Below are 12,001 nucleotides of genomic sequence, written 5' to 3' on the forward strand. Positions count from 1 at the left end.
TCTCCCGAAAAAAACCCTAAAATGTCAGGAAGGCTGTTAATATCTCCAAATGGCTCAATGGACCTCTGCCATTGACTTGTACATGAACTCGGCAGGTTTTAAATGGCGATTATTCGAGGTGTGATAAATCTCACATTCGAATTTGCATTCGAATAGGGGGTTACATTTCGAATTAATGAATTTTTAAACTCAAAAATTTGAATTCAAAATTACTATTCGACCCTTAATAATTCTGCCACTGGGAGCAGTTGCAGGGTTCCCTTCCATCAATCAAGTGCACTATTCATGAGAACCAAAGCCCTGCAACCCTCATTAGCCCCTCCCCCACACTGCTCTGCAAAGCTTTATCTCTCCTTAACACACAAGGCAAATCTCTTTCCCTTACCACTCCCACCCCTCCACTAGGGTTGCCACCTTTTCCGGAAAAAAATACCAGCCTTCCTATATATTTATCTTTTTTCCCTATTAATAACATTGGAATCAACCATCATTTTTACTGGCCAGGCTGGTAAAATACTGGGCAGTTGGCAACCTTACCCTCCACTGGTGCTGCCACTGCTCTCACTCCATCACCATTGTTCACTTAGCAAGTGCCTATACTGCCTACCCCTGGCTCCGGTCCTGATCAAAACAGGTTGGGCAGGTGCTGTAGTGCTCCTATTTAAACCAAACAAGTGCAGGGCACTAGAATATAAATGTGAAATGAGAAAGTCACCAAGTCAGGACTGTGGTCCAGGTGCATCGGGCCCAGAGCCTCAGATCAGGGAAGACAAAATCCACAATGACAATGTGCACTCTAGGGGGTATATTTATCAAAGAGTGAAGCCACACCTCTCTCCATTAATTTCTATGGGATTTTTAAAGGCTTGTTTATCAAATAGTGAACTTTCACGTTCGCGATCTCTAACTTCACTCTTTGATAAATACAGATGAAGCCACTTGGATAGTGGCTTCATCTGTATACCCCCAAGAAATCCACAAAGGCAATAAATATATAGTGAAAAGATTTCTTTACTTATCATGTCTGTTGCTGTGAATACCTAGGGGCAGATTCACTAAAAGGCAAATTGTTGCACACTTCGCACCACTTTGCCAGGTCGCAAATCCGTTACCACTGCGCTAATTCCCTAAAATGCGAGGTTGCATCCTGGGTGCCGAATGCTGGAGACTTTTCGCTAGCAATACTTCTTCAGTGCAAGCATTTGCTAGCTTTCGTTTGTGCCTAGTGAAAATTCGTTAGTAATCTTACGCTTACTGTAGGTTAATTTGACTAGGGGAGGTGCATAAAAGTCGTATACACGTTTTTTAGAGATGTTGGTGTAAATGCTTGAAGTGGGCACTTTTTATTACAAATGTCCAAGGGAACTAACAAAAGGCATAAAAGCGCCTCTAATGCTCTAGACATGAGTCCACCCTAAAATATATGTGGCATGCCCCTCAAATGTGTTAAAAAAAATCTTTTAGTTTGGATATTTGAAGGCAATCCTGCTTTAAAAATAGAAAAGTCGCCTGCGGTTTTTACACTTTTTGTGACTTTCCGGGGTACAGGATAGGATGTCACTGACATCAGATTGAGGAAGAAGAAGATTTGTTTCAGCAGTTTGCCTGGTCTGAGCTGTCGAAGGAAACTCTGGCGAAAGAGGTAACGTTCAGTAAAATTCGCAATTTAGTGAATTTGCGGAGCAACAGCCATTCGCCAGAGCGAAGAGTCGCCTGTCTGCAAACAGACGCTAGCAACGTTCTCTTTCGATAGCGAATTGTCATCTGCGCCTGTTAGTGAATTGGCGATGTCCCTGCGGATGTAACTTCTGGTGAAAAGTCGCTAGCGTTAACCACTTCCCCCTTTAGTATATCTGCCCCTAGAGTGCCCATTACTTGTTTTTGCTGTGCAGCTGTAGTTTTCCTTACCTTAGATGAATGGAATCAATGTGTGCTCAATTATTCATCCATTTTCACACTTTGGACTTGCCATCATAAAAGTCTGATTCATTTCAATAGACTAGGCCAGATCTGTAGCAGGCTCAAATGTTTTCTTTGCTATTATGATTCACACACTTTTATAAATAGGTGATTACACAGTAATTCTTAGGGCAGCTCTGCGTTGTTTCAATAACAATATCATGGTGAGTATCCCACCATTTTTAATTTGAATCACACTTTACAAATAGGCCCTTTAGGCTGATTTACCAAAAATGTTTCAATGTTCCCTCTAATTCCTTCTCGGCTATGTGCTCAGTTTTTAAAAACTGTATTCTCAGGTCAGAATTGATACAAAATGTTGTGTTTTTACACAAAATACTTTATGCGCACCACAATTTGTTGTGTGTGCTTGTTGAGTGCGCAAGGACGACCGGACACCTAAAGCTGGCCATAGACGCAAAGATCCGATCGTACGAATCAACGTACAATCGGACTTTCCCATCTCCCGACCCGCCACTAACCATTCAGATCAAAGTCTTACCATTCGATCAAATAAAGTAGTAAAAGAACAGATCAGCCAATGTACTACCTCTGAATCAATCGTACGATAGTTATGTCTGACAAAGCTGGTGACAGTCTCCCACTGAAAATCGTACGATCGGCAATACATACAGAGATATTATCGGCAGGCGACAGAAATTTTCTAACCTGTCCAATCGACCGATCTCCGCCGGACGAAAAATGTCGGGACTCTCCACACACGGTCCGAAAATCGTACGAATCCACTATTCGTACGATCGGATCGTTGCATTTATGGCCAGCTTTCGAGGGAACATTGCCTCTACCCCCCAGGCATACCTTATTTTTATCTTGTGACCACAACCGGGGCCTGGAGTCAGGTAAGGATGCATCACCCAGGACGAGGAGCAAGTCTGGGTCGGTGGGTCCCACAAGATCCTGTCGACCCAGGGTTTTTTCCCAGGGGTCCTACTGTCCCAGGCTGACCCTCCATAATGTACCCAACAGTCAACCAAGGCCATGGACATATTTACATTTATAGGGTTTTGGAACAACACTGATTATAAATTAGATAAATTAATTTTTTTTTTTAAATGCTGCATACTCACAGTTAAAATGTGGTTCAATGTGTTTTCTGGCTTCGAGGCTGTGTACGGTAATATGAAAGATGATGTGCAGCAGCAGAAATGACAGACTTGAGAAACATAAGGATTTTATTAACCGTCCTGTATGACCTGCAAGAAGAAAGCAAAAACCCAAAGGTAAGCATTTATATCATAAAATTTTACTTTTAAAGAAGACTGACAAAATCCATGAAAAGACTTACATTCTACTAGCAGGTTTCACAATAAATGGAAGGTATTTTGTTGTATGGTGGTACCCTATACTGATATTTATCAAAAAGTGAAGTTAGAGATCGCCACAGTCCTCTAGAGTGAAATTCTGCCACTCTCCATTCATTCTATGGGATTTTGAAAGGCGTATCTATCAAAGGATGAACTTTCACTTTCAACCATTGATAAAAATCCCATATAAATGGATGGAGAGTGGCCGACCCTCACTCTTACTTGTCTTATATGGAAGGTGTATTTCGATTCTAGTAAAAAATAGAAGGTATGTATATGAAACAAATAATACACCACCTACTGTCAAATAAAAACATGAATGACAGCACAAACTCTAGAGATATCTTATATTCTTAACACTTTCTAAAAATTACATTATTGTTAATAATACCAAACTTCCAGCAACTATAACATGATGAGATTACTAAGCACTGTTTACAAGGATTTATTATACAGGATATTCATGGCTTTTGTGTATGTATGTATGTATGTATAACTTTATTTGTAAAGCTACAACACCGTACAATTCATAAAAGCACAATATAAATAAAAGTACAATATATAATCGTACACAATAAATACAATAAATATACACAGGAAGAGGTACCTGCTCGTTGAGCTTCCAGTCTAATTATATTAAATATATAGAATAAAGTACCTCCTATAGCAAAATATAAGGATATTACTGAAACTCAACTTTTTCTCACTGGTTTAAATTTTTTTTTTTTTTACCAAACTCCCAAACCTGATTCCCTTGTACCGATAATTTTTCTTGAAAAAAAATACTGTGCAACAAAAAATTGCGACGAATACAAGCATCAATTCGAATTTTGTGACTTTTTAAAACTGACACTCAGAAACGTTTTCAAGTTGTCATCACAAAAACTTGAAATTATCGGATGAAAACCAGAGCAAACAGCCAGAAACTCCAATTGTTAAAAGGACATTATTTCAACATGTTTTAACTGGAGTATTTTAGGATTCAAATTTTTAGCAGCTTCAGAGCATAATAAATCTAGAAAAAACTGAGGTTTCTTTTCCTCTAAAAATGTAAGTTTTTCCCCTTTAAAAACTCGACCAGAAAAAAAGCGATGGTTTAATAAACAAAATCCTAGTTGTTGCCTTGAAGATGGTTGGTTGCATAAAAGCATTCAGCCTTCTGCCTTTACATTATTCTACTACGGCCTTTTTTTGCCAGACACATCGCCCAGCATTTTTACTCCAGTACTATGGTGGCAGAGGCATGTCATTATTTATTACTTTTCTCCACCTGCCACTTTTTTGTTTTCTGGGAAGAACATTGCTTTATATATTCATGTCTCGGTAAGGTGAGAACATTGCTTTATATAGTCATGGCTCGCTGAGGTGACTTCTATTATTCTTATATTTAACAATAGGTGGCATGTTAATAGCTATACAACATCCAGTAGTATATTCAGTATTTAACTATATACACAAGATGCATGAGATGAACAGTTGTACCAAAGATGAACTTCATCTTAATATAAACTCTTACTGGAGTATATTTAGACAGTCATCATCTAAGAAAATATGAATATTCACATATTTATTTTTCCATTTTTGAGTTATTTAACTGTTTTGTTCAGCAGCTCTTCAGTTTGAAATTTCAAAAGGCTATAGAGTTTTTTTTGGGAGTTTTTTTTTTAAATTTACCCAAGCAGCCAGGCAGTGGATTGAATAATGGACCAGAAAAGAAGGGCCTGATGAATGAGGGACCAGAGTAGAGGGCCTGAACTAAAAAAAAGATAGTAACAATAAAACTGTATTCTCATAAAGTGAATAGAGAGGCAGAATTGTAAAGCAAAATATTGTTAAAAATAGGTAATTCCATAACATACTGAAAGTTAAATTAACATATCGACTCAAACCTATGGGTTTCCTTGGTGGTTTATTATAAAAGCTAAAGGTCTTAAAGGAGAAGGAAAGCTCAGAGTCAGTTTATTGCCAATAGATTCACCACAATAGTGCAAGCTAGAACACTATATTTATTCTGCAGAATGTTTTACCATACCTGAGTAAACAGCTCAAGAAGCTTTCTGTTTCTTAAGGATATCAGCTGCCATATTTGCTTGGTGCGACATCACTTCCTGCATGAGTCTCTCCCTGCTCACTTTTAGCTCTGGGCTCAGATTACAGCAGGAAGGGGGGAAAAGGAGGGGGAGAGGAGCAAACTGAGCATGTTCAAGCCCTAGCCCTGGAGGTTTATGCTGAAAACAGGAAGTCTGATACAGAAGCCCATGTGTACACAATAGAAGGAAAGAAATGCTGTGTTTCTTTTGACAGAGGACTCAGAGCAGCATTACTTTGAGAGTTTACCAGTGTATTTATATAGACCTTTCTGATAAAGCTTACTCAGTTTTAGCCTTTCCTTCTCCTTTAAACATAAAAAAACTATAGAAGATTAAATACATCTCAGAGATAGCAATTTTCAAACAATTCAATAACCATTAATACAGAATGGTATTCGATTACAGGTTCATTTTTTCGCCAAATTACTGCAATATGATTATGAATCTAGAACATATTAACTGACACACTAGCCTATTAAGTACTGCAAATTGGTTGCCAAAGATGCTTAAACAATTGCTAAATGAAGGGTGGTTAAAATGAATACTCACATTTAATGTCTAATTATGATCTCTCTAATCTCCACTAATGTTATTCCCTAAGGATTATGGTGTTAACAACACAAGAGAGCATTCCCTGTAAGAACATAATGCAATAATATTTTCTACTTACTACATAACAGCATTTTCATTCATTCATTGCAGAAAAGTGATTAAAAACGACAGCAAGATTGAAGTGCAAGTTGTATGAATGATCTAAGCAATGTGAAACTAAAAAAAATACATAAACTTCAATTTTAAGTCTGAAGGCCTCATTTACAAATACCATGGCTGCATGTGCTGGAGTTCTAAGGGGTGCAAAGTGCTTCCCTTTTGACCTATTTACAGAGCATTGTCACCTGTGGGATTTCAGTGCAGAATGAGCTTGCAAAGCGCAGTAACAAGTCAAGCCAGTACATAATATTTGCCATTAGCAGGCCTGTCTAAAACAATGCATAAGTTAAGGGCACCAATTGAAAACACTGAACAGTATTTATAGGAAGGTGTAGCTCCTCCTTTCTGAAAAGGCAATGGGCTGATGGTTTTGGGGGAAGGCAGATGACATCAGAGGAGGAGTGTGTGATGTTTTGTGAGTGTGTCTATGATGCAAGTGGTTGGGGTTATGATATGGCCATTCAATTCAAAGTTCTGATATCTTAATTCGGAAATCTAGGCAGGTGGTTTTTAACCCGGACAGCCCTTCTGAAAACCGAGCTACCCAGGTGAAATCCAGACTGGTGGCAACCTTATTACAGATGCAGCCTACAATATCAAGGGTCAAAATGAAATTTTCAATTTTCAATTTTTTTTGTTTATTTTAGCGTAATTCGACTAGGGAATAGTTAAAATTCGATTTCAGTTTTTTTTAAAAAAAAAATATCATGTACTGGCCCTTTAAGAATTCGAATTTGACTATTCGCCTAGAATTTGGAGTTGTTTGGTAGCATCTGGAAAATCGATTCGATTCAAATCCAATTCGAGTTTGCGGGTTGATCCTATTCACCCAAATTGAAAAAAAATAGATTTTTTTTTTAAAAAATTGATTTTTTTTAAAAAAAAATTTAACGTTTTTTGAAAATAGACTTTATGGGAGTTTTTATTAACTGTATGTATAGAAAGACTGATCCGCACACACTCTGATTAATGCAGTCGGGGAGTATCCCCTTCCATTTAGCCACCAAACATCAACCCTGATGAAGGGTGGGTGTTTGTTTCCCCCCCCAAAACGTTGATGGTTGATGTCAGAGCATTTAAATAAAAAATAGAGTAAAGTCTATTACTATAGAAAACACAGTATAAGCCAGCTGGATGGCAAGTTGGCAAACCTAGATACGCAAGAATTCAGCTCTGCTTCATTGTGTGTTGTCATTACATAAGGAATTCTTGTAAAATCACTATTTTATGTTGTTCTAGTTCCTGTATTTATTGTAACGGTGTAAGTAATTACTGATATAATATACAGTTATTGTGCACTGCATTATTATTGGAAACATGAATTAATGCATTGCTTTGTAGGAGAGTAGAACAAATCTAAGGTAACTTAGAAACATAACTGTCAAATGCCCGTGTAAAATTGCTCATATTTTTCACAGGCATTTTTATGCCACATTATAAGAAAGCCCTTAGCAAAACAAATATATTTTATTCTATCCCCATTCATTCAAGTGGCTCTAGCTGGCCGCATCCTTATCTAATTTAGTAATAATTGTTTAACACTAGAATAGGATTTAATACACTCATGATTTCTCAGGAACACTTCTCAATTTTTTTCAGTCAGTGCTAAAAAACAGCACAAAAACAATTTAATAATTTTGAAGACAGTTTACTTTTGATGTGATATGACATTAAATGCAAATTAAGATTCGGGTCAGCATTTGCCCACTAAAAATTACAGATTATTTGCAAGAATCCTTGGAACTTTCAAGTCTGATGCTCACACTATTCACTATGCAAATGTTTCTATACTATACCTAGCTGCAGCGTTCATTTAGAAATATGATTAGTACAGTATAGGGTTCATTTTTCACAGAACCTTTTATTACATAACCCCACATAATTACCAACCCCAGTTATAACATGTTTAGATATGATAAATATCAATATACATTTCCATATTTATGTTTATCTGGAATATGATTCTGACTGCCCAGCCCACAAGGTGAAAGTGAGTGGCATGGGAATTGAGAATTCTCTATGCACAACTAACATTTTTATGTGCTCTACTGTGAATCAGCACAGTGTTTTCATTTTGTGCTGACCTGATTTGCCTTCACTGTTTATTTCCTGTGGTTATGAAATAGATGCAGAAAGGCTGAAAGAAACAAACAAAAACAAACATACACATAGAAATATGTATCTGCCTGGATGTATACACAACTTTTATACTGTAACACAATAGTATCTGACAAAGGCCTATTACATTTTATAGTCTACAAGATATGGTATGAGAATTGGTATGTTGGTACAGTATGTTAATAAGGAAACAAATTAATGACTGCATGCTATAAATAAGCAATTGGTCAAAATAATATTATTTCAGAACTAGTCCTCGCAATACACGAGGATTAAAGTACTAGTATTGTACACCCCTACTGTTTTGTAAGCAGGATGATTATATCTGCATGGGTAATCTAATTATCAACGATGCAGCAAGGGGGAACAAGGGGGGTATATTGTTAAATTAATGTTAAAGGACAAGGAAAACCCTATTTACTAAGGGATGTCCCCACATTGCTTCTGGCGGAAGCAACTCTAAGGGTTAGTTCACACGAGGAGATTCAGGGAGATTTTGTCGCCTGGCGACTAATCGCCTCGTCTTCTGGGCGACAATCTCCCCGAACTGCCTCAGCGTGTCTTCCCATAGGCTATAATGAAAAGTCGCCTTTGGAAAAGGCAGCGCCACGTGTGCTTTAGCGCAGGCGACTTTTCATAAGTAATTTTTTGTCGCCAGGCAACAAAATCTCCCAGAATCTCCTCACGTGAACTAACCCTAAGGGGCATATTTATTATGCTGTGCAAAACTAAATTTGCTGGAAAAAAAAACAATGTAAAAAGCTGTGTAAAATAAATGGCAGATTTATGAAGATTACACCATGGGAATGCCAGATCAGGTCATTATTTTACACTGCTTCTGGTGGAAGTCACTCTAAGAAGTAGAAAATGTACACCATGTACACGTATTATCCCGCTGTTTGTTTACACAGCATAATATACATGCCCCCTAGTTCCTCTACAGAAAGTCACAATCATCTACATTGGTTGTGTTTTTAATATATGCAAAACAGTGAAGGAGAATAGATAACCAAGATCATGGAAATAACCTAATAAAACCAGCCAATAATACTATTAAGGTAAACTATACGACAAGCCTGAGACTAAATCATAAATCTGAAATGGGTATGGCAAAGTCAACAAGTCAGAACATTATTTCCAATTTTTAATCCTGTTTAATAGTCTTAAAAGGAATAAAGCATCAATTCTGTAATAGTACTCTCTAGGATAGTAAGATAGATAGGTTCAGTAGCAAGAGCAGCTTGGCCAACTAGCAGGAATAGCAAGGACTGGTCTGTAGTATAGGGAACACAGCCTATTAGGGCTAGTGAGTTCCCTGATCCAACATACAGTATGAGGATTCAGGTCATGGTGCTGAGATCCTGAGGGTGTATCTATTCTCGTGTTACATTATCACCTCAGGAAGTCCCACTGTGCTGTCTCTGTGGGACATGTTGTAGGCATGTCGTGCTTATCTGCTGGGCCTCTGTGGATTTTAAGTACAAAACCCGTAGATCATTTGTCTTGGGCAAATAAACTGTTCTATTTTTGTTGCAAGAACCTCCTGGCGCCCTTGTATTTTGTTTTCATGCACAGTGGCATATGGGAGTTGTAGTTTCCCTACATCCTTACTTTACTACTTCCACATAGTGAAGGCTCAGCCTGGTGTGTTGGAGTCCAATGTAACACATGCTCTATTCCTATAGCTGGATACTAACCCTTTTGGTCTAAAATAGCCCCAAAACCCATTATTATGTATTTTACTCTCTCGAATAACATGATGAATCATACCGCCCCCTCATCAACTAAACACTGTTCTGCTAGCTGCCACCTGTTCTTTAGAAAGACAGCCACCACAATAGCCTTTAATGATGGATGGTGTTCTCCAAGCACTTGCCTTTAACAAATTAGAGAAATGCATGCTCATCCATTACTTCTACTGAATTCAACAAACATCATTATATGTGCAACACACTGGGATTAAAAAGAAAAGTCTTTAGGAGCCTGATCTCTCTGTAGACCTTTAAAAAAAAGTTGCTGCTCACGCAAAACTCTCATGTTAACAAACTATACCATGCGAGGCTCCATTATAGGTGCCATAAGAGTGGGCTAGACCCCACGCTGCTGAAACAGTACAGCAGATGACCCTAATAAACTATGCTTTCTGACCAACAATTATGAACTGACCCCTGTGACAGTTGATTTCACTGCACAGCTTTCTGCTCAATTACTTTACAGAGATTCTTTAATTGACTTGAGGACTGGGCTTTGACTAGACTACTGTAAGACATTCAGGTTTGGAACCAGTGTAGAATGCAACAGGGGAACAGTCCCTCACTTTCCCAAGGTCAATAAAAAAAGTCTGGCAATATTTTGGGTGCATGACCCTTTTTCAGGTGGTGTGCTTTATGTCATTGTGCTGCAGGAATGTGAACCTACGCTCCATTCTCAGGTATACAATTTTATCTGACTCTATCCAGCTTTCTCTCAGTTCTGACTAGTTTCCTAGTGTCTGCATCTCCAAAACAAGATGCTACAACTACCATACCATGGTTATGAGCAGTGAACTTTTTTCACATGGTTAATAAGTCCAAATGAAATATTTTTACAGCAATTATTTTCTTTTCATCAAACTTCCATTTCTCCAGCTTTGTGGAGCATCTACATTATAGTCGTTCCATGGATGATGTTGCCACTGCTGTAAATCTCACCAGCTGCTTCAGAATTGCCATTTGCCTTGGTTGGTTGGTAGTATCTTTGACTAAAGTTGGCCATAGACGTAACAATTACGATCTTTCCTGTGACCACTGGTTGCAGGAAAGACTGTTTGTTTTCAATACAAATGTGTTAGAGCTGAATTGTCCGATATATTGGTAGAAACATTAGAATTATACCTATATCTGACGATTCAGCAATAATCAGCGGGTATCTTCAAATGTATCCAATCTAAATTTTCAGGCTAATCTGATCAAAGAGCCAACTGATATCCAAGTCTTCTGCCAAAATCGGTCGGCTTATCTCCCACCATACAAGCACTGAATATCGTCTATGGCCACCTTAATGCTCTCCTTACCAAGTCACTGGGTTAGGTGGACGACCTTCTCTAGGCATAGTGTTAGCCTTGTGGGAAACAAACCGGGTGATTTCGAATCATACCTAAAGCACAACCCATTATACCCTGACAACGGTCCTTGCTCAATCCCACCAGGGTTATACAAGTGAAAAATTCAGGAAAGTGTTGAATATTTTTTATAACTCAAACTGATTTGTGCATCTGCAAAACTTTATCTAAAACATGTTTTTACAGTTCTCATTCTCAACCATATAAAATGTTTATATAATCAAACAGATTTCAGATTTTGGACCTATGTAGACATACCATGAGTAGATCACTGATATAAAATCCCAATAATTCCAGACTACCAACAAAATATGCAAAGCATTGAATCTAAACTGCTTCAGAGGGTGTAATGCACCAGGAGAAAAAATTAAACACATAGTGGACATGCCTACTTATAACCACACAGTGGAAAGTACATTTTTAACTTGATGGGAATACTAATCGAGCAGCAAATTACAATAGATATGTAGTTAATCTTGCGTCTCTAAAAAGGTGAGACTCTTGCCCAAAATTCATACAAAATCTGTTCGCATGGTAGGAAAATGTAGCCTTCACATGTCCTTTAAGACATTTGTTATTAGACACAGATTGCAACACACAAAATGTTTAATGTTCTGGGAAACAAATTTTTTAGGGGGTCATTTATGCAAGAGAATGCAGTGTGCAAAGTGCAAAAAAAAGGCACTATTGTTAATTTA

The 12,001-nt window shown here is 37.8% G+C and overlaps 1 protein-coding gene across 5 annotated transcripts in view; it reads right to left on the bottom strand.

Moving 5' to 3' along the window:
* LOC108695592 (piezo-type mechanosensitive ion channel component 2) overlaps nt 1-12,001 on the bottom strand; it is a 246,704-nt gene that overhangs the window by 133,267 nt on the left and 101,436 nt on the right. For all 5 annotated transcript variants that reach the window (XM_041567810.1, XM_018224178.2, XM_041567809.1 and 2 more), the window contains exon 3: nt 3,048-3,173. In XM_041567810.1, coding sequence (XP_041423744.1) covers nt 3,048-3,173 — 126 coding nt within the window. The remainder of the gene's footprint in view (nt 1-3,047; nt 3,174-12,001) is intronic.

This window comes from Xenopus laevis, chromosome 6S (genome assembly GCF_017654675.1).
Source record: "Xenopus laevis strain J_2021 chromosome 6S, Xenopus_laevis_v10.1, whole genome shotgun sequence".
In the NCBI taxonomy this organism is placed as follows: domain Eukaryota; kingdom Metazoa; phylum Chordata; class Amphibia; order Anura; family Pipidae; genus Xenopus; species Xenopus laevis.